Source organism: Rissa tridactyla, chromosome 3 (assembly GCF_028500815.1).
Source record: "Rissa tridactyla isolate bRisTri1 chromosome 3, bRisTri1.patW.cur.20221130, whole genome shotgun sequence".
Classification (NCBI taxonomy): domain Eukaryota; kingdom Metazoa; phylum Chordata; class Aves; order Charadriiformes; family Laridae; genus Rissa; species Rissa tridactyla.
Genome location: NC_071468.1, coordinates 110,053,944 through 110,075,871, shown reverse-complemented (window position 1 = coordinate 110,075,871; position 21,928 = coordinate 110,053,944). Strand labels below are relative to the sequence as shown.

The 21,928-nt window shown below is 38.3% G+C and overlaps 1 protein-coding gene across 2 annotated transcripts in view; it reads right to left on the bottom strand.

The window, feature by feature from the left end:
* Positions 1-2,511: 2,511 nt before the first annotated feature.
* Positions 2,512-21,928, bottom strand: part of ASAP2 (ArfGAP with SH3 domain, ankyrin repeat and PH domain 2) — a 90,535-nt gene continuing 71,118 nt past the window's right edge. The window contains exons 18-28 of one of the 2 annotated variants that reach the window (XM_054193950.1): positions 21,839-21,924; positions 21,532-21,647; positions 20,972-21,039; positions 20,004-20,117; positions 15,325-15,580; positions 12,779-12,940; positions 11,737-11,905; positions 9,751-9,818; positions 7,971-8,080; positions 3,929-4,051; positions 2,512-2,944 (exon numbers count right to left, since the gene is read on the bottom strand). In XM_054193950.1, coding sequence (XP_054049925.1) covers positions 2,870-2,944; positions 3,929-4,051; positions 7,971-8,080; positions 9,751-9,818; positions 11,737-11,905; positions 12,779-12,940; positions 15,325-15,580; positions 20,004-20,117; positions 20,972-21,039; positions 21,532-21,647; positions 21,839-21,924 — 1,347 coding nt within the window. In that variant the 3' untranslated portion in view covers positions 2,512-2,869. The remainder of the gene's footprint in view (positions 2,945-3,928; positions 4,052-7,970; positions 8,081-9,750; positions 9,819-11,736; positions 11,906-12,778; positions 12,941-15,324; positions 15,581-20,003; positions 20,118-20,971; positions 21,040-21,531; positions 21,648-21,838; positions 21,925-21,928) is intronic. The other variant, XM_054193951.1, reaches the window with a different exon arrangement.

Sequence of the window (21,928 nt, the reverse complement as noted above, 5' to 3'; positions counted from 1 at the left end):
TCTTCGTCTGAAAAACAATTTGTTAATATAGACTTCGGTTCTGCTTAATACAGATATTAGAACAAAACAAGAGCAAAGTGATAATAGGTAGTCATTTGGTGCGTTACACCTCTAATTTAATCTTAGGTGTGCTGTCTACACCGTTTCTACGTTCAACTAAAAATCCAAAAGATGTACCTTTTTTTGCTCAAGTGCTACTTGTTTGTATTTCTCATTTAACACACTGAAAAGAAGAATATTGCCTAAGCAATGCAGAGTAACAGAAGAGAAGTAGCCAAAGTGATTTTAAAAGTAGTTTTATTTTTTCCAGACATTTGACTGGTTAACAAGAGTAAAATTTATTAATCATGCTCTAATTATAAATCACTGCATCCAGGACATTGAAAATAAGAGCTGATTTTAGGTTATACAATATATACAGTTGCTCTGCAACTAAACAAAATAAAAACAACTGAATTGAATATTATACATCTCATAGCATTCTAAGCTGCATTTTTAAGTGTCACTTGCTCCTTTTTAAACAGTTAACACAGCAACCTAATAGTCTGTCTATTAACAGGTTCTTTTGAATCATTACTTTAATCAGATTTGAAAAGTTGTATGAAATATGCCAAAATTTTGGACTTAAAATTCTTAATTTTATATTATAAATAGATATCTACAGGCTCTAGAATTTCTTTTTCCTCTAGCAGAGGAGCAAACTTTGAGAAACATGGAAAATCTAGGGATAAATTTTGCTTAGCTGCTCTTCATTGGTCCTCGAGATTGTGTCTGTCTGCACTGTTAGTGCTATTGAGTTGTATTCTACAAGTTTCCTAGTTTTTAAGTAACCAGTGAACGAGGTTGTGACATTTTGAAGCGTATTCCTCTTCTAGCAGAACTCGAGGAAAGTTTGCATCATTGTTTAACTTTACGAGTTGTTACATACACTATAAGATTCTGTGTTAAAAATACTGTACATTAGGAGATCTGTGCAAAATAATATGCCCATTTACTCTCTAGACTCTATCAGGGATAGAAACATACAAAATAGTGTCGCAAACTGAACATATCAGTAAGTGAATAAAACTGTAGTGCTAAACTATTACTCTATTAGCTTTACTGGGAACTTCGAAAATACAGACTAATTTGCTTCAACTTGCAACAAAAATATCTTGAAACATTCCAGTTTGTTCCCCATTTTTACTGCAGCAACAGCATCTAGGAAATGAAAGTTAGGCGTATTCTTGGCTGTACCCACCCACTGGAGAGGCTGTCGACCCACTGTACCATTGAGGAAAGGCGATACAAGGTAAGATCAGTGTTGCTCTTCCAGCACTAACGCAATGTGATTTTTCTCCAAATAAGCGTACATGGTGGTGGCCTATTTTCCATTCCATTCAGTATGAAACGGCCAATTCAAACACCATTTGTCAGAAATTCAAAGTTCTCTTGATAAATCTAGAGATACAATATTCACAAAACGTGATCAAAGCCAATGTGACCTAGACATTGATTTTTCTTATCCTATGCCATCAGTTGTTCTCCTGTAGCATAAGCAAAAACTGGTACAATTTCACAATATACAAACATCGAAACGACGTCAGATGTCATATTGGTGTTTTGTATTCCATCAACCAACTGGGAACCATCCATGGCCTAGCCTTTGTTCACAAATTAGGAAAACAAATTTAACAACAGTGTAGCTACCATATATGTGGGTATATTATATAAATACAGAGTGAGTTAGCAAACTTACCATTGTTTGCAAGGTAGTGGCACACAGATTGTATAAACCAGAACATAACGTAGTGTACTTGTGAGGTGTCAGATACCTTATTGACCAAGGATAATTATCTAAGTGTTCCACCAAATATGTTCTCTCTGTGAACACATTGCTGGATGATTTAAGAAAGTTCAAGAATTTAAAAATAAAGTCTAAACACTATCATGAGACAAGCGTAAGAAATGCTCTGCAATCCATCATCATAGTTAAGTACATTTCAGGAAGTGCAGTTTTCATATCCTTGAGTTAATCTAGTAACTCGTTAATATTGCCATAGTTTCGTTAACCAGCAGTAGTCACATTAAATGACCAAAATGGATGTAACATACATAAAGAACATTCAAAAAACAGGTTCTACACACGTGCAGCATAGAAAAATGAAACAGTCTCAAGCTCACAAAATTAGAACTAGGAAGTTCAACAGCTAACACAGATTTCAGATAACTTTAAGCAAATATCTACATCCATTCTGAAAGAAAGAAGTTTCTTCTGTGGTAAACTGAAATACTTTTTCCACTTTTACCTGGCCAAAGACACCCGATTAAAATTGTTCCTTTTGTAATAGTTGACATCCTGGATGACAGCCAGTATGGCAAGATGCTGAACGAGCCCAATTTAGAACTACGCAGCAGCTTGCGTGTTTTGGTTCCAACACTTCAAATGGTATCAAGAATTGAATAAATTCACTGCCCTGTCAGATGCACACAATTTCTTTGACTGGGGAAGCAACACTGAACCGTGGTATTGCCACGTTACAAAAGGGAGAATGAAATTACAGTGAATTGATTGAAAAGAACGTTCATAATGTTGTGATGTTCACACACTTATATGGATTTTGATCGTTAAAGCTTTTCAGTTCACCTTGAAAAATACGTGAAGAGTTGTGTTTTTTTTAAAAAAGTGTAAACTGCTCATGAGAAGTTTGCACATAGAAAAAAGGTTTTAAAAGTCCCCAAATCAGAACAATGGCAATAAAAAAGTAAGCTACAGTACCTAGGACTCGGGCAGTGCTCTGGCAAGGTGTCTGCAGATGAAATGAAATAAAGCAAAACTGATTTCTGTGACCGCTGGAAATGAGAAATGTCTCCACTTATCAGTAGCAATTTAATCAACAATAAAGTGCACAAATGATACAGGGAAAGCTCCTTTCCGACTGGGATCTCCATCAATATGGCCAATCTGAAAGAGTCCAGATATTTGTCAAGTTAATCTCAAAAGGGCATTTCAGAATCACCAAAATGAACACCAGGGACCTTCCTGCCTGTAGGAGCACAAGCCCCTCCCTACATCTTTTCTGCAGTGGTGGTCTTTCTCTTTTGCGAACGGGAAACATTATCAGATAATTCAGTCCTACGAGGTATTTTGTTTGTAAGGTTTGTTATTCAGCTACAGACATTTTTGGTCAAATTCTATTTTATCCAGTTCTTTGAAAGTAACACCTCTTGATGCAGCGCCACTGCTACATCATTTCCGTGCGTTCTGCAATGCCTGGCAGCCCATATTCTGCCTCTGTTAAGTTGCTTCTGCTTCCGCCTCTTAACAACCACTGAAAAGTACAAGGATGGATCAAGTTTCAACAGTTCTGGGTTTTACGTGAATCTGTTTGTGTTTATACAGCACCATTGTCAATTTAGATGCAATCTGATGTTCTATTCTTCTCTAGCTACCAGAGTAAGGCAAGTGTTTTAATGCAGAACAATTTCCCAAGACTTTGCTTTGGCTGATGAGGGTCCGGGGTGTAAATAGTTGAGATGGTTTCCCAGCTCAAACAGATCATTTCTTAATCTAAGTCAGCTGAAGAATTAGGACAACACAAAGCTGTCTTCTGAAGCCCACCACACAGCATCTTCAAGGAAGATGAAACAGTAGCAGATTCTTAAACTGCTGACATCTCCCAAGAATTTCCTCAATCACACAAACCGTGTCCCCTGTACACTGTGAACCCTACTAATAAGATTTTATTTTTTTTTTAATGAGAACACCCAAAAATTTATCTGAAGTTTGGCTTTTGAACAAAAGAAATTTCTGGAATCATGTTTCCATGAGATGAAACTTTTCCTGTTATTTGGAAACCCAACAGGGGATCTTCTGAAGTCAGTTGTCAGCCTCTAGATTTCATTTATTTCTTTCAAAGTGTGTTGATGGAAAATGCAAAATACTCACCCACCACTCCTGATCTTCTTCACCATCAACTACAATAATATCTCCCTCTGAAAAAGTTAGCTCATCTGGGTTATCTGCTACACAGTTGTAGATTGCTTTTACTCTCTTGGGTTTAGTTTTTGACTGAAATATAAAAATAAGTGAATGTTAATAATACAGCGTGGAAAAGACAGAATAGACTTGGATTTGATCTAAATAAAGCTTCAGAACCGCTTCCAACTGTTATTTTTCATAGGTTAGAGTTCAGCTGCATCATTTATGCTGGGTGCTCATGCTTCCAGCTGAATTTACCAGCATCCAAAGCCTTTCACAACCGCTGTGCCACCAATGTGGGCCAGGTTTCCCTTAGCAATCTTCCATTTTGGCTCATCCAGACTTGTCTTTGGAGCTCTACAATGTTGCAGCAATTATGATTTTATTCAGAAGATGGGGTGATCAAGATCAAGTGCTACGCAGCAAGTGTAACAGCAGCAGCAGCATTATCGGAAAGAGGCCCGAGCCACCTGCCAAAACACCCCGTCTTAATCTGCTGAACCCATTTCAGCGGTGTACAAACGCTCTGAAACCTCCTCTGCCTCTCCGTAGTGCTTTGAGGACTGCAAGCCACAGGAGTGGCATATCAACTCCTACAATAGGAAAGTTTAGCAAGGAGTTGCAATATTCCGATGTTGCAGTGGGACTCCAATCCTACTTGAGTTCTATTTGAAGTGATGCCAGAATTGTTTTGCTCTGGTATCGCAGTATTCACCATTCTAATCTCACACCTCTCCCAGTGCAACCCCACCTGCTGCTGTATTTATTTTCAGCTTCCTCACTCTCTGTTGCAGACCATCAATAATGCTACCTACATAGTGTTTCCACGCAAGGAGTGGAGAGGCACAGGACCTGGAGGCAGAGCATAAGCTTTCTACCTTGAGTTCACCCTTCTCCCCAGTTTGCCCAGCCATAGCCAGCAAAAATCTCTCCTTTCTACTCTAAGATGCCAGAGCAGAGCTGTAAGTGCCACTTAGATCAAGAGATGTCTGTTAATGCAGTGGGTGTTTGGGACAGAGGCTCCAGATGGGATAAGGAAAAGAAGGTCTCATCATCATTCTGGAGTCCCCCAGGGACTGATCCCACTCTCTAGTTAGGTCAGCTGTGGAAGAGGAAGCTTGTAAGGAGAGAAGAGACTCCATTCACAAGTCTACTTCTCTCCACCAGCAAAACGCTCTTCTCTGCTGCCCAAAAGCCTCTTCGTGTGCCATTTTGTTAGGGCTGAGCACCATGCAGAAAAAGGGGGATGTGGGTGGGGAAGGAGGGAGACAGCACGATCGTTATGCTCCTCTGTAAGCATCCATTTGCATTTTAGTACAAAACCCCGACCTGCCCAGAGCAGGCATACCCTTAGGCTCTGTCTGCGGGGCACACCCCTGTGAGCGGGCAGCCTTGCACCGCTTCACACCAATTTTGCCAGATGCTCAGTCAAGTTACAGTTAGAACCACAACTACCTTTAAGGTCAAGAAGGAAAAGCTTCACAATTACTAACTTCAAAATGCAGTAATTACAGGTGTTTCTCGTTCTTTAGAAGGCAAAGAAATTAAAAGAGGTCCCATTCCCAGAAGACTAAAATCTTCCAGGAAAGTTTCCCACGTATCTACAATATGGTTTCAAAAATCTAAAATATACATTGGGGGGGAAAGAAAAAAAAAAAAGGCATCAGGAATTTTCATCTGAAAAATAGGCTATTGGGCAAATGCGATGTATAGGAGACAAGTCACTGGCTATGTGTGCATGTACAACTAGACCGCTTTTTTTTTTTTTTTTTTTTCCCTTTACTCAACAAGCACTTCTGCAATCATTTCCTAAATCTGTGCTGGCCTCTGGATTCTCTAGCAGGGTAAAGACTTAGCAAAAAAAGGCTGGAGTATAAATGCAGCGATTTAGTCAAAGTTCTTTAGCTAGATTGATCTAGCTAAAGCTCTTTAACTGAGGGGCCCTTGACTAAATCTCAGCTAAGATGCTTTAGCTAGATTGATTTAGCTAAAGCACCTTAACTAGCACACACTCCCTGAGCCAGGTTTCCCTTACTTCTCTGTCCTATGACAGAAGAAAATCATCCAGCTGATTTTCTCAGTCTCACAAAATTCACCCTACTGAAGCCCTGGAGACATCTGGAGAGTCAGATTTGTTCTTCATAAGATGTGCAATTAATATTAAACAGTGGAGACACTGACTGATCCTAGAAACTAGCCGGGACATCCCACTCACTCATGACTAAAGCAATTTGTCCCATAAAACAAAAAAGAACAAGATAGAGAACTACTATGACTTTAATTTATCCAGAAAGCTTGGTAAGGAGCTGTTTCCGAGCCAACGGATGTGTTAAAAGGATGCAGCCAGCGTTCACACCTGAATCCCAGAACACACAACAGAAATTGTGGTCAGGGTCCAACAGCTTCACAAAGTAAATATGGCAAGTCCCTTGGTGCACATAAGCAAAAGGGATAGATATTACATTTTACATTAATCAGACCATTTAATTTTATTGTGGCTTAAAACATGAATGTTATTTTGATGTAAGACAGACAGTAAATTGGTTGAACAAGAGTGGGGGAGGCAAGAAAACAGATTTTATACTCCCAACTAACGCAGATGAACTCCAGATGTCTCTGTGGCTTTTCAGCATTATCAGATGAGAAACAGCTAATAGGAACTCTAACAGCTCAAGACAAATGTGCAAGGCTACACACACAAACACGCGGCCGTCTGTCCTGGAGACTTACTATTTCAGCAGACAAGGGTAAGGAAAAACGGATGAAGGGAGAGAGACAGAGGGATGAAGAAGGCAGGCCTTTTCGCTACAGCCCATCAATAAGACAATTGCAGAGCCAGGAACAGCACAACTCCTGCCTCTCAGTTTATTATTTACCTACTGAACCACGCTCATACACAGAACGTATGTGACTAGCCCAGTCACATACAGCATCTTGGAAAGTATAGACTCTCTATATTGTGATTTGCTTACTGCAGAGAAATACCGTCATGCTCACACATATGGATGTTTTATGTCTATCGCACAAGAGAGCAACATGAAATTGGACCAAGGACCAAAGACCTAGCTGAACTACGCATAATGTAACAGCTCAACTGACACCTGGAAATACATCCCTTTACCTCCACCAGTATAAGAATACAGGCATTGACACTAATACTTGTGTTACCATTCACTGTTCCTAGATTATAAATAATAAGTAGGAGTATTAAATGGCCACACAATCAGATCAAGAGTCCATCTTGAGTCTAAAGTCCGTCTAAATCCAGTATCTGTAAGGCTGGGGGAGGGTGGAGAAGAAGAATATACAATACTTCCAGCCTTCCCTTTCACCCACCTTCTGGCTGGGGATGTCTCGAGTCAGATGTTTTCTGTGTTACCAAGAGACTCCTCTCCTGTCAACCAGTGAAAGCATGACAAAGAGATGCAAAGAGAACCAGCTGCACAAAGAACCAATTTCTTTTGTTTTGAGCTTGACTCCTACTAGTCTTGTCTGAAGCCATTTGATCTACCTATGTGAACAAGTATGAATATATCTACTTCCATTATAAAAGAAAGCCCAAAAGCTCCCTTACTGCGTACTTCATTGAAGTTTAAGAATGAAGTTACATATGATCTACAAGTGACTCACTCACCAAGCTCACCTACAAGTGACTCACTTATGAAGCTTACCTACCTTCAATAAGTCAAACCACACATCCTACATCAGTCACATTTGGACACAAGCAAAGAATTCATGCTTCTTTTCTTTGGTTTCTCTTTGGTTTTTCTTGTTTGTTTGTTTTTTTTTAAATTTAAAATCACATACTATCATATAGGAAATGCAAGAAAAGCAAAGTTTTCATAAATAATTAGTACAAGTCATACACGTATTTAACACAGGATACAAGCTTTGTATTTTTCAAAATTCTCACACTTTCTCCGTAACAGGATACACTATTCATGTCAACAAGTGTGTTTGATAGAAAACGGAAGATTTAATAAAATCAAAACCCAGATTGTCTACTTACTATTTGTGATTTCCTTGGCATTGGTGCTGGTGGCTGGATCTGTGCCAAAGTATTTGCTGTAGAACCAGTTTGTGTTACTGGAATTTCACATACAGAAGACGACTCTCCTGCTGTTAAGGTAAGTAAAACAAGTAAATTTTAGGCATGCTTTAAAAAAAAACTAAGAGTGATGATACAAATTGAAACCAAATTAATTATTCTTTAAAGGATACAGATAATTTTATATCCCAGGAGTATTTCATTTTTAATGGTTCTTTCTAAATAACTGAACAGAATTTTTTCTATCTTTTTCCTTACAAAAAAAAAAAAAAAAAGGCCTCTTTTCCCAAACCTAAGACCTTTAATATGCTAAAAGAGAAAAAAGCCTATAAAATAGATGAGAGCGGAACCAAATATCCCATTTCCCCATTTGTTCACTACAGACTGTATGCTTTCAGAACCCTTTTTTCCTAGTAAAGACCATCATTATCAAGATGCTGTATCCTTCACAGGAGACTCCTGACACAGATGGCAGATAGCCATTAGCAAATTCCCCTTGGGTATGTCAAGGAGAAATAAAAAAGAATCACAGTAAGAACCAATGAATATAATATACACAGTGGAAGGGGAAACTGGGTAGGAGAAATTGCACTACAACCAACACAGAATCCACACAAACTTTATTTTGGACATTTTATTGAGACAACATTATTGTAATGTCCCAAAGTAGTAGTTACTTTGAACAATTAAAAGAGCAGAATCAATAATGAACTCTGAATAATGAACTCTGTTCATTAGCATGAAAAGAGCAATATCAATTTGAAATTTAATTAAAAGTGACACAATATATGTTTTAGATTTTCAAACTAGAAACACATTTTTCTACTCTAAAATGTGTAATGTGTTAACGTTGTTTATGACACATGCAAACAAGAGAGAAAACTAACTAAAGTTTTCATAATGCATCCTTTGAGTGGGGTTTAGGTGAGGTCAGGAAAGCTAAAGCTCAACTGGAATGGAATCTGGCAAGGGATGCCAAAGACAATAAGAAGAGCTTGTGTAAATACAGAGGTAACAAAAAGAAAATTAGGGAAAACATGGGCCCATTGCTCAATGAGATGGGGGATCTGGTTACACAGGGCATGGAAAAGGCTAAGGTACCGAATGCCTTCTTTGTGTCAGCCTTTGCTAGCAAGACCCATCTTCAGGAATCCCAGGTCACAGAGACCAGGGGAAAATCTGGAGCAAGGAAGTGCAAAGTCCTGCACCCGGACACAAACAAGCCCATGCACCAACATATGCCGGTGGCCACCCATCTGGAAAGCAGAACCAGAGGCAACGGGCACAAACTGTAACACAAGAGGTGCCACATGAACATCAGGAAACACTTTGTTACTCTGTGGGTGGACCAAGCACTGGCACAGGTTGCCCAGGGAGGCTGTGGAGTCTCCATCCTTGGAGATACTCAAAAGCCATCTGGAAACCATCCTGGGCAGTTGGCCCTGTTTAGCAGAGAGGTTGGGCCAGATGACCTGTGGAGGTCCCCCTCAACCTCAACCATTCTGTGACTCTATTTCTTATTACATGGTCCTGTTATTTACATTAATTGGCCCATAACTCTGTTCATGCTGAAAAGCTTGAGGCATCAAGGCCTACACAACCAAGAAGAGAAACAAGAAGAATGCTGGTAATGACTGTATTTAAATGTGCAAGGTAAATAAATAAAAGAACCCAACACTTTCCGTAGGCTGTTATAATGATAGCTTAATTACAATAAATTAAATCTCTAAAGCACAATTACCAGTTTGCTGTAGAGACCCAAGTCCTCTGGACTGCCCTTTGTTAGTTAAGCCAGATGACTTCTCAGTCCTGTGCAGAAAGTTAGAAATTCATCCATTTAAGAAACAAACAAGAACTTGAATCTCAACAACACAGAGTATTTTCCAAACTATAAAATTCTTTTCATGTCTTCCATGTATTCCAGTGACACCTATTTTGCTTTTAAAATACTACTTTGCTTCTGTATTTTTGATTACACCGATCATAAGTTGCACTTAATTTAAAAATATTAGGCAGAATAATAATAATATAGGATCAATTACTGCAATTTAGACCAGTGTAGAGCAGATTTTCTTTTCCTAAGTTCTGAAGTTCCTTTCACTGATATTTTAAAATTCTTCATTAAAATTATGTATCCATATTAGCCTGTACATTATAGCAAGCTTCAGCAATTGTTTCCCCCTTTTATTTTGTAGGGTACATGCAATCAGGGGACTAGAAAGGGAGCTCAAAGATCAAAGGTTGTTTACCTCTTCCATTCACAAAAGATCAACCATGTATATTACTTATTTCACATACACACATACATGTCCCTGTATCTTGTAACTACCTAAGTTTGCACAGGCTGTACTCTGCCAAATTTTCAGCGTCAGAGAATCCAAAAACTTCCCAGACAAGTTACTACGGTGTATCCCTATGCTTACTTTTGGGAGGCTTTCCCTAGTGTCTAATTAAATTATTCTTGCAACAACTTAAACAAAAGTCTTCTTTTTTAGAGCCATCATGAGATGTATAAAGGAATGGCATAATCCAACACTGTACAGATTTGCAGACGTGTACTCATACTACAATTTCTTTTTTAAAAAAAATATAAGAGAATCTTATTTCTTCCAAACTTTTCTCATATTTTCTACACTTCTCATTACCTTATTGATCTCCCCGAGTTTCTGCCTCACTATTTTCTATCTTTATTTTACTGCAATATCCAAGACTGAACACAGTAGTCCAGAGCTGAGGCATTACTGATGTTGAGTCAATTGGAAAGATTAATTCATATAATTTGCAGGCTATAATCAAACAATACTATTTCTCTTTGACTTTTCCACAACAACATGAGTCGTCTGACTTACTTTCATGTATGATTCACTATGTCCTTGCAGAATCTTCTCTTAAGGACTTTTGTTTAACCATACTCTGCTGTTCTCCATGATTCATTTTTGTAGTTAGTTGTCCTTAAGTACTACGTGTTGCTTACTGAAAGACACCCCTCTTCTCCCTTGACTACCACTCCAGTTTCTTAAGGCTGCTTTGGATATAATCCTGTTTTCCAGTACACTTGTACACTCCTAACTTTGTTTCCTGCAAATTTAAAGATTATACTTTCTGTTCCAGGTCTCTCTAACTCCTGCCAGGAATGAAAATACTGAATGGAACTGAACATACGCAAAGCATGTGAGCAAAAAATGGCACAATCACACATAAGATCCCATTATCTCTTTTTTGTTATTATATGAGAATTAGAAGTGGATTATCCCACTTGGGTGGTGAGACACTGGAACAGGTTGCCCAGAGAGGTGGTGGAGGCCCCATCCCTGGAGACATTCAAGGCCAGGCTGGATGAGGCTCTGAGCAATCTCATCTAGTTAAAGAAGTCCCTGCTTACTGCAGGGGGGTTGGACTAGATGACCTTTAAAGGTCCCTTCCAACCCAACACATTCTATGATTTTATGATTCTTTGTGTCTTCTTTTTTCCATCACCATTAAGCATTCTGTAAATATTCTGCAAGTCAAGTCATACAATCTTAAATCACTAAGTTATCTTGTTTTTACTGTGGGAAACGTTGTAATCTGCTCTTTAGTGTCTGTCTTCTGTTCATTCACATACTCTAGAATACATCATTGGCAAAAGTATGCATGCTTTATAGATGACTTGCATGTTATATACCATAAAATCAAAAAGTTACTAATAATTATGAAGTATATTAAATACCAAAATTACGTTAGTTACCCAGGGATAGGTTTTCTTTGAGAGATTCTACTAGGAGGTTGTGGGGGCAGTGGTGGTGGGGTTGGCTTAGTTTGTGGAGGAGCTGGTTGCTGTTTAGATTGCTGGTTCAAAGCTTCTATAATGCTGGCTGTCTTTGCCACTGGAGGCGGTGGTGCTGGAGAAAGCACATCTATAGAAGAAAGTTAAACAGTGAAGTGGAATTAAATTTCTATGTACCGTTTTGATTCTTGCGTTCTCATCCACAGGTTTTCCTGTTACAGGATTTACCCCCATGCAAGAAAAATGTAATCAACAATTTAAACAGAAAGCAATCCTTCCATTGGACAGAGGACTTCTTTGGAAAGAGGTTTACCTTTTGTTTCACCTAGTCCAGGTCAGAGACCTCTCAATTCATTCAAGCATTAAAGTACAAGCGAAGAAAATTCTTACCAAAGTCAGTCATATTCTTGAAAATAGTAGATCATACTATATTTAATAAAGTGTTTGCTCAACCGAGGCCTTCAGTTTATGTTCTATGGAAAGTAACTGAGTGAATAATAACTGAGAAATTTTATTTAGAGAAATGCCTTTTCTTAAAAATCCTGTTACAATTAACATCTAACTTCACATTAGGTTTAGCAATTAATTAAAATTTCTATTGAATTCTTGAAACCACCATAATAGCAGCTGGCAATGCATTAAAACGTCTTTTTGCATTCCTACAGTCTGCAAGAATCAAGCACAATGTGGAGTCATAGCCCCAGGCCTACATGTAACACTCATCTTCACAACTAGTGAGAAATGCGTCATTGAAACTATATATTAAAGTGAAAAGCTCGCTCTTTAGCTCTAGTAATAGATAGTATTTCCTGTTGACCCTGCACTACACCGTACAGTCCTCACTGGAACATCAGAGAAGACAGTTCATACGAAGTTACTGGATGGGAACGATAGGCCGAAGCTACAGTCACCAAAAGAAGAAGTATGAGTTGTGGAAATGGAAAAATAAGCCAACTATGATTAGATACAGCAGAAGGGAAAACAGGGGAAAGTGGAAACATACTTGTAGATGTTACACGCAATGGCGGCACAGGGGGATGAATAGCTGGTGGATCTGATGAAGACCTCTGCCTGCTTATACTTTCCACTCCTAAAGAATTTGTCTTCCACATTGCATTAGATGAAGAAATTGTCTGAATACCACTGCCAAGAACTGAAGGCTGAACTAAAAAGAGAGGAAAATACTGTATTATTATTATTGCTTACCCTAAGGACAAAGTGTTAATATTTGCACCTGTGCTTTTAAAAATGGTGCACTGTACTCAGCAACAGGAACCACTGCCATCCTGCTGGAATGCCAGAGCAGAAACCAGAGTCTAGTGTAAAAAATTACATGGAAGTTTCTGGGTAAAGTCTTACTAACACTTTACCCAAGTAAAATTTGTCTCCAGTCATTACTTTAAAATACGTCAACAATTGAAAAAGCAGAAATTTCTCAACAAGACGACAAAAGGCAAGTCTTGCTACCTTCTTTAATCCCTGTCTGATAGATGTAATCTTCTCAGGTACTGCAAAAAGAAGACCTCACTCTTGTATGAGCATTATCAGACATGGCTCACTCAAACTGAAACATCAGTTTTGACTTTGAATTGACACAAAACTGTAATTATGAATTCAACCCAAACAAGAAGCTATAGTGACTAGTCATGAAACAGTTACAAAGTACGACTTCTTTGGGGCCTCCTAAACAACTCCATTCTTAGGCTGAGGAGCTGCCTCCCCACTTCACAAAAACACACTACAGGTTTTCTTCATAAAGCCAATATTTTGTACATACCATGCCACTTCTCCATACTCAGCACATGAGCATCATATTAAGAAAAGATGAAATAGAGTAAGGTATGAATAAATACTAGTTTGCAGGGAAAAGCATAAAAGGCTCAGAAGACTTGGAGAACAGCCTAAAGCTAAGAGGATAAAGGAGTAATAAAACACCATAAGCATAACATCAACAACATCAGCAACCAACAAGAAGCTATGATCGATGATACTATTATAGCTTTTAACTAATAAAATAAAATAATCAGCTAATACGTTACTAGACTAAAGAATAGGAACTAATAATCTAATCCAGGCAGCGTGCTTTCTTGGCATGAGTTGCACTGTACCTGTGCCAAGAAGTCTGGGGTTGGGAATGAAATTAAAATGACACTCTTTGAAAAGTATCATTTAATCAAGGGCAAACAGTGGGTAAAATAGTATGGCTGGCATGGTTAAAATAATACCAAAGTGTAAAATAGTCTTTTTAACTATCTAACTGTATTACTAATTCAGAGATAGAATCTAACAGTTAAACAGACTGCACAAGCTCCTTGGGTGAATTTTCCTGTTTGGTGGGGGAAACATTCCTTTCCATCAAGTCTAGATATTAAGCTTAGACTTCATGCAAAAATGTTAGATGAAAGGAATTCCACCTTGGTTAAATTTTACATGCTGCTAAACTTTCCCCAGCCTCATTCTACCTTTTTTGAAGTAACCCAATACCATGCTGTTCTATTGTTCTCAGTTTTTCTGCCCCCAAAAGAACATATTTAAATGTGACTTTTATGCTGCAGTGATTCTTGTGAGACCAATAACTGACTTTTCATGTTACGCAGATGTTCAATTTGCCACCTCAGACACAATCACTGGGGTATGGAGTCTTGCATTCTGACCTCTGCACAGCGCTCCCAAAGGCAAAGCCACTCAAATATGCCTAGAACATTCCCCACTCGCATCTTCTCTTACAGAGTCTGAATTACAGCACCATAGAAAAGCATGTGTTTACACAGTCATTTGTCTTGAATTGAACTTTACATAAATTTAGCGCCCAGGAAAGCTGCTGGATTAATAAAGGTATTCAAACAATGAAACACACCGAACATGTACCGTACAAAGAGGACCTATACAGATTTCTCTACACTTCTTTAATATGATCCAAACAGATTATATATGAAGATAAGAATGAAGTTCACAGCATCAGCTGTAACGGTAGATTTTGCAAGCACACAACCCTTCTGAACCAGGATGACACATGTACATTTCACATTGTTGTGCTGATCGGGGTATAACCACTAACTGGCAATTACATTTTCAGTCAGCAACCAGTTCTCTAAATTATCCAGTTCTCCACGTCATGACACTTAGACTTTTATTTCAACAACCTTGAAGCCTCTATTTATTAAGAAAAGACTTTGCAAGGTTAAAATCTCTCATGTTCTGCATATACTCGCCATTCTCTCAGATCTTAAACAATTTTCTGCAGCAGCCAAATGCTGTTGAAATTGTATGTTTAAATTGAACTCTGACAATGACATCTTCAGGAAACAGAAGTATGAAAAGATGGAGTATAACAAGAAAAAAAAAATGCTGAACTAAATTGACTGCAGCCCCCCTTTTAACAAATTGTTTAAGTGTATTGAGGCTTACTTCAAGTATATAAAATGAAGTCATCAATACACTGTTCCAATACTTACCTTTGCAAAATAACTGTAAAACCTAAAACTGTGATAATAAATGATGTATGATCCCATTCGTCTAACATACAATGATATTTCCCGATGTCAGTACCTTTGCCAATATTCCTTGGAGGTAGAGGAGGTGCACTACTCGTAACAGGTACTGCAGGCTGAATGGGAGGTGGGCTGCCACTGAGTATTGCTCCATATGTTTCATTCTGTAATATACTTGGCATAAATCCTCTTTGCTTATCCTTAGCAATGTTCGCTGCATCTCTTGCCAAGGATGCTACATTAGGCTGTAGTTGGTTTGATCCAAGTTGATAGAAGCTGACAGGCCTGTCCTCTCTCCGATTGGGACTGGGTTGCTTAAACACAATAACAAAAGTGCTCACTGATACCACATTAGTTGTACTAATTTTATTTATGAGTTGATAGAAAGTTATTAGTTTCTAGAAAGAAAAAATGGCTTCTAAAATGCATTTTTGTTGCTTTTAATATGTAATCTAAAACCTACGTTCTGCCCTCTTCAAGACAAAGTAACTGTGGACGTTAACAAAAAAAAAAAAAGATTAAATGTGAATTGCATTTCAAAACGATTATCATTTTCTCATTTTATCCTCTAGTGTACTCCTATAGGATAATTCTGTATTGTTACATACACAGGACTATACTTCTCTAGGTAGTCAATATAGATATTCAGAGTGGGTCAAGTAAAGTTTCCCTGCATCAAAGTAACAGGCAATATTTTCAAAAGAAAATAAATAGAAGATCCTAAGCCTTGTCCAAGGTTCAGCAGTGTTAGATGCCAAATAGACGATCACGATCTCAAAAACCAGACACAACTGCATCCAAGTACTCTACCTGTAGCTCAGCCTACAACAAATTAGGAGCCAAAACTTGTCATGAACTCTTTCTAGCTCACTAATATTGCTGGACAAGTTTGGGAGATTATTTCAATTGGCAGCCGGGATGGAACACTGCTCATCCCATGCACATTTTTAAACGAGATCTAATTAGTTGTCTTTGAGATTTGCAGCAAGTCATCTGCTTGCTATGCACACTTAGCATTATTTTTCCTGTTTCAACAGCAAGCATTGTAATTATTGTTATCAAATGATAATTAAAATATCTGGAGTTATAAATTCATGTGGCTAGTACAGGAATGGGTTGTAACAATCCACAGCTCAGAGAGCATAAATATGGCTTTAGAAATAGTGTTAGATAAACATGTTGCTGACGTACCGTCTATGAAATTACAATAAACCATTTATAGTAATAGCGTTTAGACAGAATAAAGATTTACACCAACAGTATCACAAATAAGCAATTGATTTTCCTCTGGAGATACTCAGTGCTTAGTCTGGATTGATCATGTAGGGCCTTTAGATACGTTGTGGCACAGCATTATAATTCAAAGATTTGTAAGAATGATGTATGTGACAGCCAGACACATTAATCTCTACCTTTACTTTGGCTTAACAGCCTCACTCCTCGCTGGCTGATGCCCTTCATTTCCTGACCTCTCCACTGTCCTGGTTCTGGTGTTTGTTTCAGCCCACACTTGCTTCTGCTTTCTAAACCAGCAGAAAACTCTTTTTTGTTTTGTTGATTTAGCTTTTCACTTGTTTACCAAACTGAAACAGCTCAATACAGGGACAAACATGTGCCAGAATGAAGGCAAAAGATGAGGTTGGACCAGGCAGACGGCGTGTGGAACAGCAGTAGATACCAGTTGGATCATCTTAGTCTTCTTTTTCGTTAGACTCTCTTTTATATGAAAAATTCTGGGCTAAAAGAACTTCAGTTTCAGACATGACCTATTCTGACAAAGATTACAAAACCTATTCAATTGCTTTACCAGAGAGACAAGCCCAATAGCTTGACACCTACAAACAGAGCTCTGATGTGATCCTAAGCAACAGCAGTACTCACCACTGCATTCAGTGTAGTCACAGACACTAGTCTGTGATTAATAGTCCTTAATCTCCTTTCAAAAGTCCCTGTAGTATAAGCCTATTAATAGTGGGCGGTTTCATTGCTTTAGCATCATTGCTGAGAAGCAAATAGCTTCCTTTACGAGGTGGAGCTCAGGGACCAGCCAAAAAGAGAACGCTCAACTGCAGAAGGCAACTGGCAACAATGAAGGAAGTGAGGGGAAAAAACACATCAAAAAATACAAATTGAGAGCATCCCTGAAAGGGATTTCCTAGATATCTAGTTGTAAATACCCAAACAGTTTTACAGCTTGAAAAAATTAAATCTCTAAAACATAACAGAAAGTTTCAAGCTGCTTTATCAAAAAGGTCGTTACTGCTGTTATTATCTGGATGGTGATATAGGAATACATAAATACTGGGATATAATATAAAAGACCACCCGGAAGAACTGGAATTAGAAGCTCAGGGATTCCAGATTCTTGCGCAGATACCAAAATTGTCAAGAAAAATCTTGAGAAAATTCTCAGAAGGTAGCAATTGAGCTTTGAAAGGGATGGCTTGTGACATGTTATTTGCTCTTCTTTGCTAACTCTAGTTCAAGTCAAGCACCAGAGGTAAGAGCTACCTGGGACTAAAGAGATAGGACATGGGGAAAATAATCCTATACAGACAATATCTTGCAAAAATGGTACTTTGCAACAGAGAAAACTTATTGATCTCAAAATTGGTCTCCAAAACATTAAGTCAATTCAATGGTCTGACGACCTAGCATTTTTTAAAGCCATTCTGTGAAGATAAGGAAAATGAACCTATGACTGTCAGGTTTTAATATTTCTGAAAACAAAAAAAACCCCAACGCATAAGATTTGGTTTTACATTATTAATTATTAGCAACTCATGCCCTAGCTGAGGTGGGGGATTTACAAGAGAAGTATTAAAATGCTAAAACTTGTAGAAAGAAAAAAGTCAAATTTCATTATCCAGAGCAGAAGAGGGTTTTTGTTAGCTACTTTCAAGAGAAAAAAGGTTGTGCTAACATCTGAAAATCAAATAATATAGAACCTATTGTGTATTCTTTGCACTTTATAAAGGAAGCAGAAAAGGCATAAGCAATTTTAACACTGAACACACAAAAAGAACAAAAACATGTGTCCAATATTTATATGGAATACTTCAAATTATGAAAGTTTCAGAATGTCATTAGTATTTAGGACCCTATACGTGATTTCAAATTACTTGTCCCCTAGAAATCCAAGCCATGCAGCACTACAGGCTTGCGGAAGAGTGGCTGGAAAGCTGCCTGGTGAAAAAGGATCTGGGGCTGTTGGTCGACAGCCAGCTGAATATGAGCCAGCAGTGTGCCCAGGTGGCCAAGAAGGCCAACAGCATCCTGGCCTGTATCAGGAACAGTGTGGTGAGTAGGACTAGGGAAAGGATCGTCCCCCTGTACTCGGCACTGGTGAGGCCTCACCTCGAGTCCTGTGTCCGGTTTTGGGCCCCTCACCACAAAAAAGACATTGAGGTGCTGGAGCAGTTCCAGAGAAGGACAACAAAGCTGGTGAGGGGTCTGGAAAACAAGTCAAATGAGGAGCAGCTGAGGGAGCTGGGGTTGTTTAGCCTGGAGAAAAGGAGGCTGAGGTGAGACCTTATTGCTTTCTGCAACTACCTGAAAGGAGGGTGTAGAGAGGTGGGGGTCGGTCTCTTCTCCCAAGTAACAGGCGACAGGACAAGAGGAAACGGCCTCAAGTTGCACCAGGGGAGGTTTAGACTGGATATTAGGAAAAAATTTTACACTGAAAACTTCATTAAACATTGGAACAGGCTGCCCAGGGAAGTGGTTGAGTCAACATCCCTGGAGGTATTTAAAAGATGGGTAGACATAGGGCTTAGAGATATGGTTTAGTGATGGTTTTTGTCAGAGTTAGGTTGATGGTTGGATCTGAAAGGTCCCTTCCAACCTAGGCAATTCTCTGATTCTATGAAGTGTTGTTCAGGTATTAACACACGGTAGTTTGTTCCCTATCTGTATGTTTAGGTGCTTAAATACTTTTTGAAGTTGGTCCCCAAATTGGGAAATTAAATTTTGAAAACGCAATGAAGTTCCTACGCTACTGGAATACTTTGTAATACTTGTAATATGACCATCCTTTGAGATATTCAAAAGCAATCGGACATGGTCCTAGGCAACTGGCTCTAGGTGACCCTGCTTTAGCAGGGGGGTTGGAACAGATGACCTCCAGAGGTCCCTTCCAACCTCAAGCATTCTGTGACTCTGGACCCAGTAGCACCACAACACCACCAGAAGTTTCAGGTATGAAAAGGGAGAAAAACAAAAATATTTTTACATGAAGATTCAGAATAAAGACCCTACTCTGCTATTAAAGGATGTGGCTTATTTAATGCAGAATTTTAGTTCCACTGAAGACAAGCCAATGCATAAACTCTTCCAAAATTAAAGGCATCGACTGGAGCTGTTTAACAAACATGAGGTACCTCTCTTTGTAAAGGCAATTTTCCTATCTCATGTCAGTTCTGCTTCATGATCAGCAGATCTAAATATTCCTGATGTATTGAAACAAACTATTGGCTCCTTTGAGAAAAAGATATGACATCTGGCTAATTGTAATTTGATCATCACCACACAGTCATACATTTTATACCTTATATTAAAGAGCAAAAAGAAGACAAACTAGAAAGTAAGGAACTAAAATTTAAGCTACTACATTTTACTACAGAACTTTATTTCACAGTGTCTTCATACCTATAGTAAATGTAGTGTTATTGAGATCACTATGAACATCATGCTTACACAGATACGTGTACAGAAAAATAATAGCGTATTGATACAAACCTGCAGCTTTTCATCCACATCATCATCACTTTCATCCAGATCTTCATGGAGTAACCGCCATTCATATTCTACATGAACATGTGAATTAAATCTTCCAGACAGTGCTTGAGTAAGCTAAGGGAAAAAAGATCACTGTTGATACGTATGTTATGTGCAGTACTTATTTTAAAACAACGTATTTCAAAACAAACAAAAATCACATATAGAAGGAACCTTGGTTTCTAAGTACAAATATTACTTCTATCTTAAAAACAGTTTTCAGTAATCCCGAAAGTCACTGCACTGAGGCAAGTTTAAAGAATTAAGCTCTGTGACCAAACACAACACAAATATATCAAAAGCAAATAGGCTTTTCATTAACAATTGTAGGTCCATTCTCCATTTTCTGATAATAAGCACCACATCCTATTTCGCTTGATTTAGAAATTCCAAGTCAAAGACGTTAACTGCAATGGCAGGTGGTTTTTTAAATCAGACTCACTTATCAAGAAGCTGTGACCCCACTAATCCATTTTTCTTGCTTACCAAATGCAGCGCTGGTAGCCACCTTCTCTTCATAGAATCACAGAATGGTTTGGGTTGGAAGGGATCTTTAAGACCACCCAGTCCATCCCCCCTGCCATGGGCAGCAACATCCACGGCTTCTCTGGGCGACAAGAATATGGCCTTCATTCATGGCCTTAACCCATAAAAAGTACTTTAATGACCAGATTTCAACAGGATGTCCGACACTGGTGGATCTGGGACTAATAGCTCGAACAGAATCATCCCCTGGCCCCAAGAAGTTTAGCATTTCCAAAGCATCTAAAAAGTTATATAACTTTCTTCTTAAAAGCACATAACTATTCCTAAGCATGCAACTCTTTCATCTGGAATATATTCATTGAATATTCAACTGTAAACTGTTAAATATCCAGATGTGACTCCGCTTATAAATGCACAAACAAACAGAAAGATGCAACACTTACCAACTCTTCACAGTGAGTGTGTTTTAAGCGTTTAGCTATATCTAGTGGCGTCTCTCCTGATTCATTAGCTATATTACAGCAAGAAAAGAAAATTATGATGACAGGCGTCACTATTAACATACCCATTACTAAAGATAAAGACAAACTTCCATGTACAAAGTGAAACACACTTTGTGTGTGTTGACCAACACACTCTAAAATTCATCTCTTTCCTTCATATGTAGGTCCACCTCATACCAAGCCTCCGACCATGACAAGCAGCAGCAACTCAACATGCCATCTATATGGAATGATAGCCATGAAATGGCAGTATGTAACTCAGCAATAAGGTATCAGTTGAAAATCTTGGTACTTATCTAGATGTGTTCAAAAAGCATGTATAATATATAAGTCAATTTTAAACTTGAAATAAACAGTGAATATTGATTTTTTTCATAATGAAGATTATATTCACAGTATTATGATAAACAAATTAGGAGAAAACGCACTTATTCCACCTTCACTGTTTCTTATCTGAAGCAGTGACAAATATGAAATTGAAGTACACATTACCCTTTTACCTATTTCAATAGAAGCCTTCCCTCTTAGCAGCAGTTTGAGGCACTCAACGTTGTCCGTCAGGCAGCAGTAATGCAGGGCTGTGCTACCTTTACATGTTTGCTTATCTAGATTGCCACTATTGGAGTACAAGAAAGAAGAAAAAAATCTCATTAAACTTAGTTCCTACCCTGTATTAATAAACTTTTCTTATTACAGAATTTTTAAAGAACTAAATTACATTTGCAAATACTAGAATTAGTTTTAGTATTTGTATACTTGACATAAAAGCAGTATCAGTTACATTTTAGTACCTTTCCATACACTTACCTGTTCTGCACTAAAAAGTCAACTATATGAAGGGATGTTCGATCAACTGACCTAACAGCAAGGTGAAGTGCTGTTTCATCTTGCTCCTAA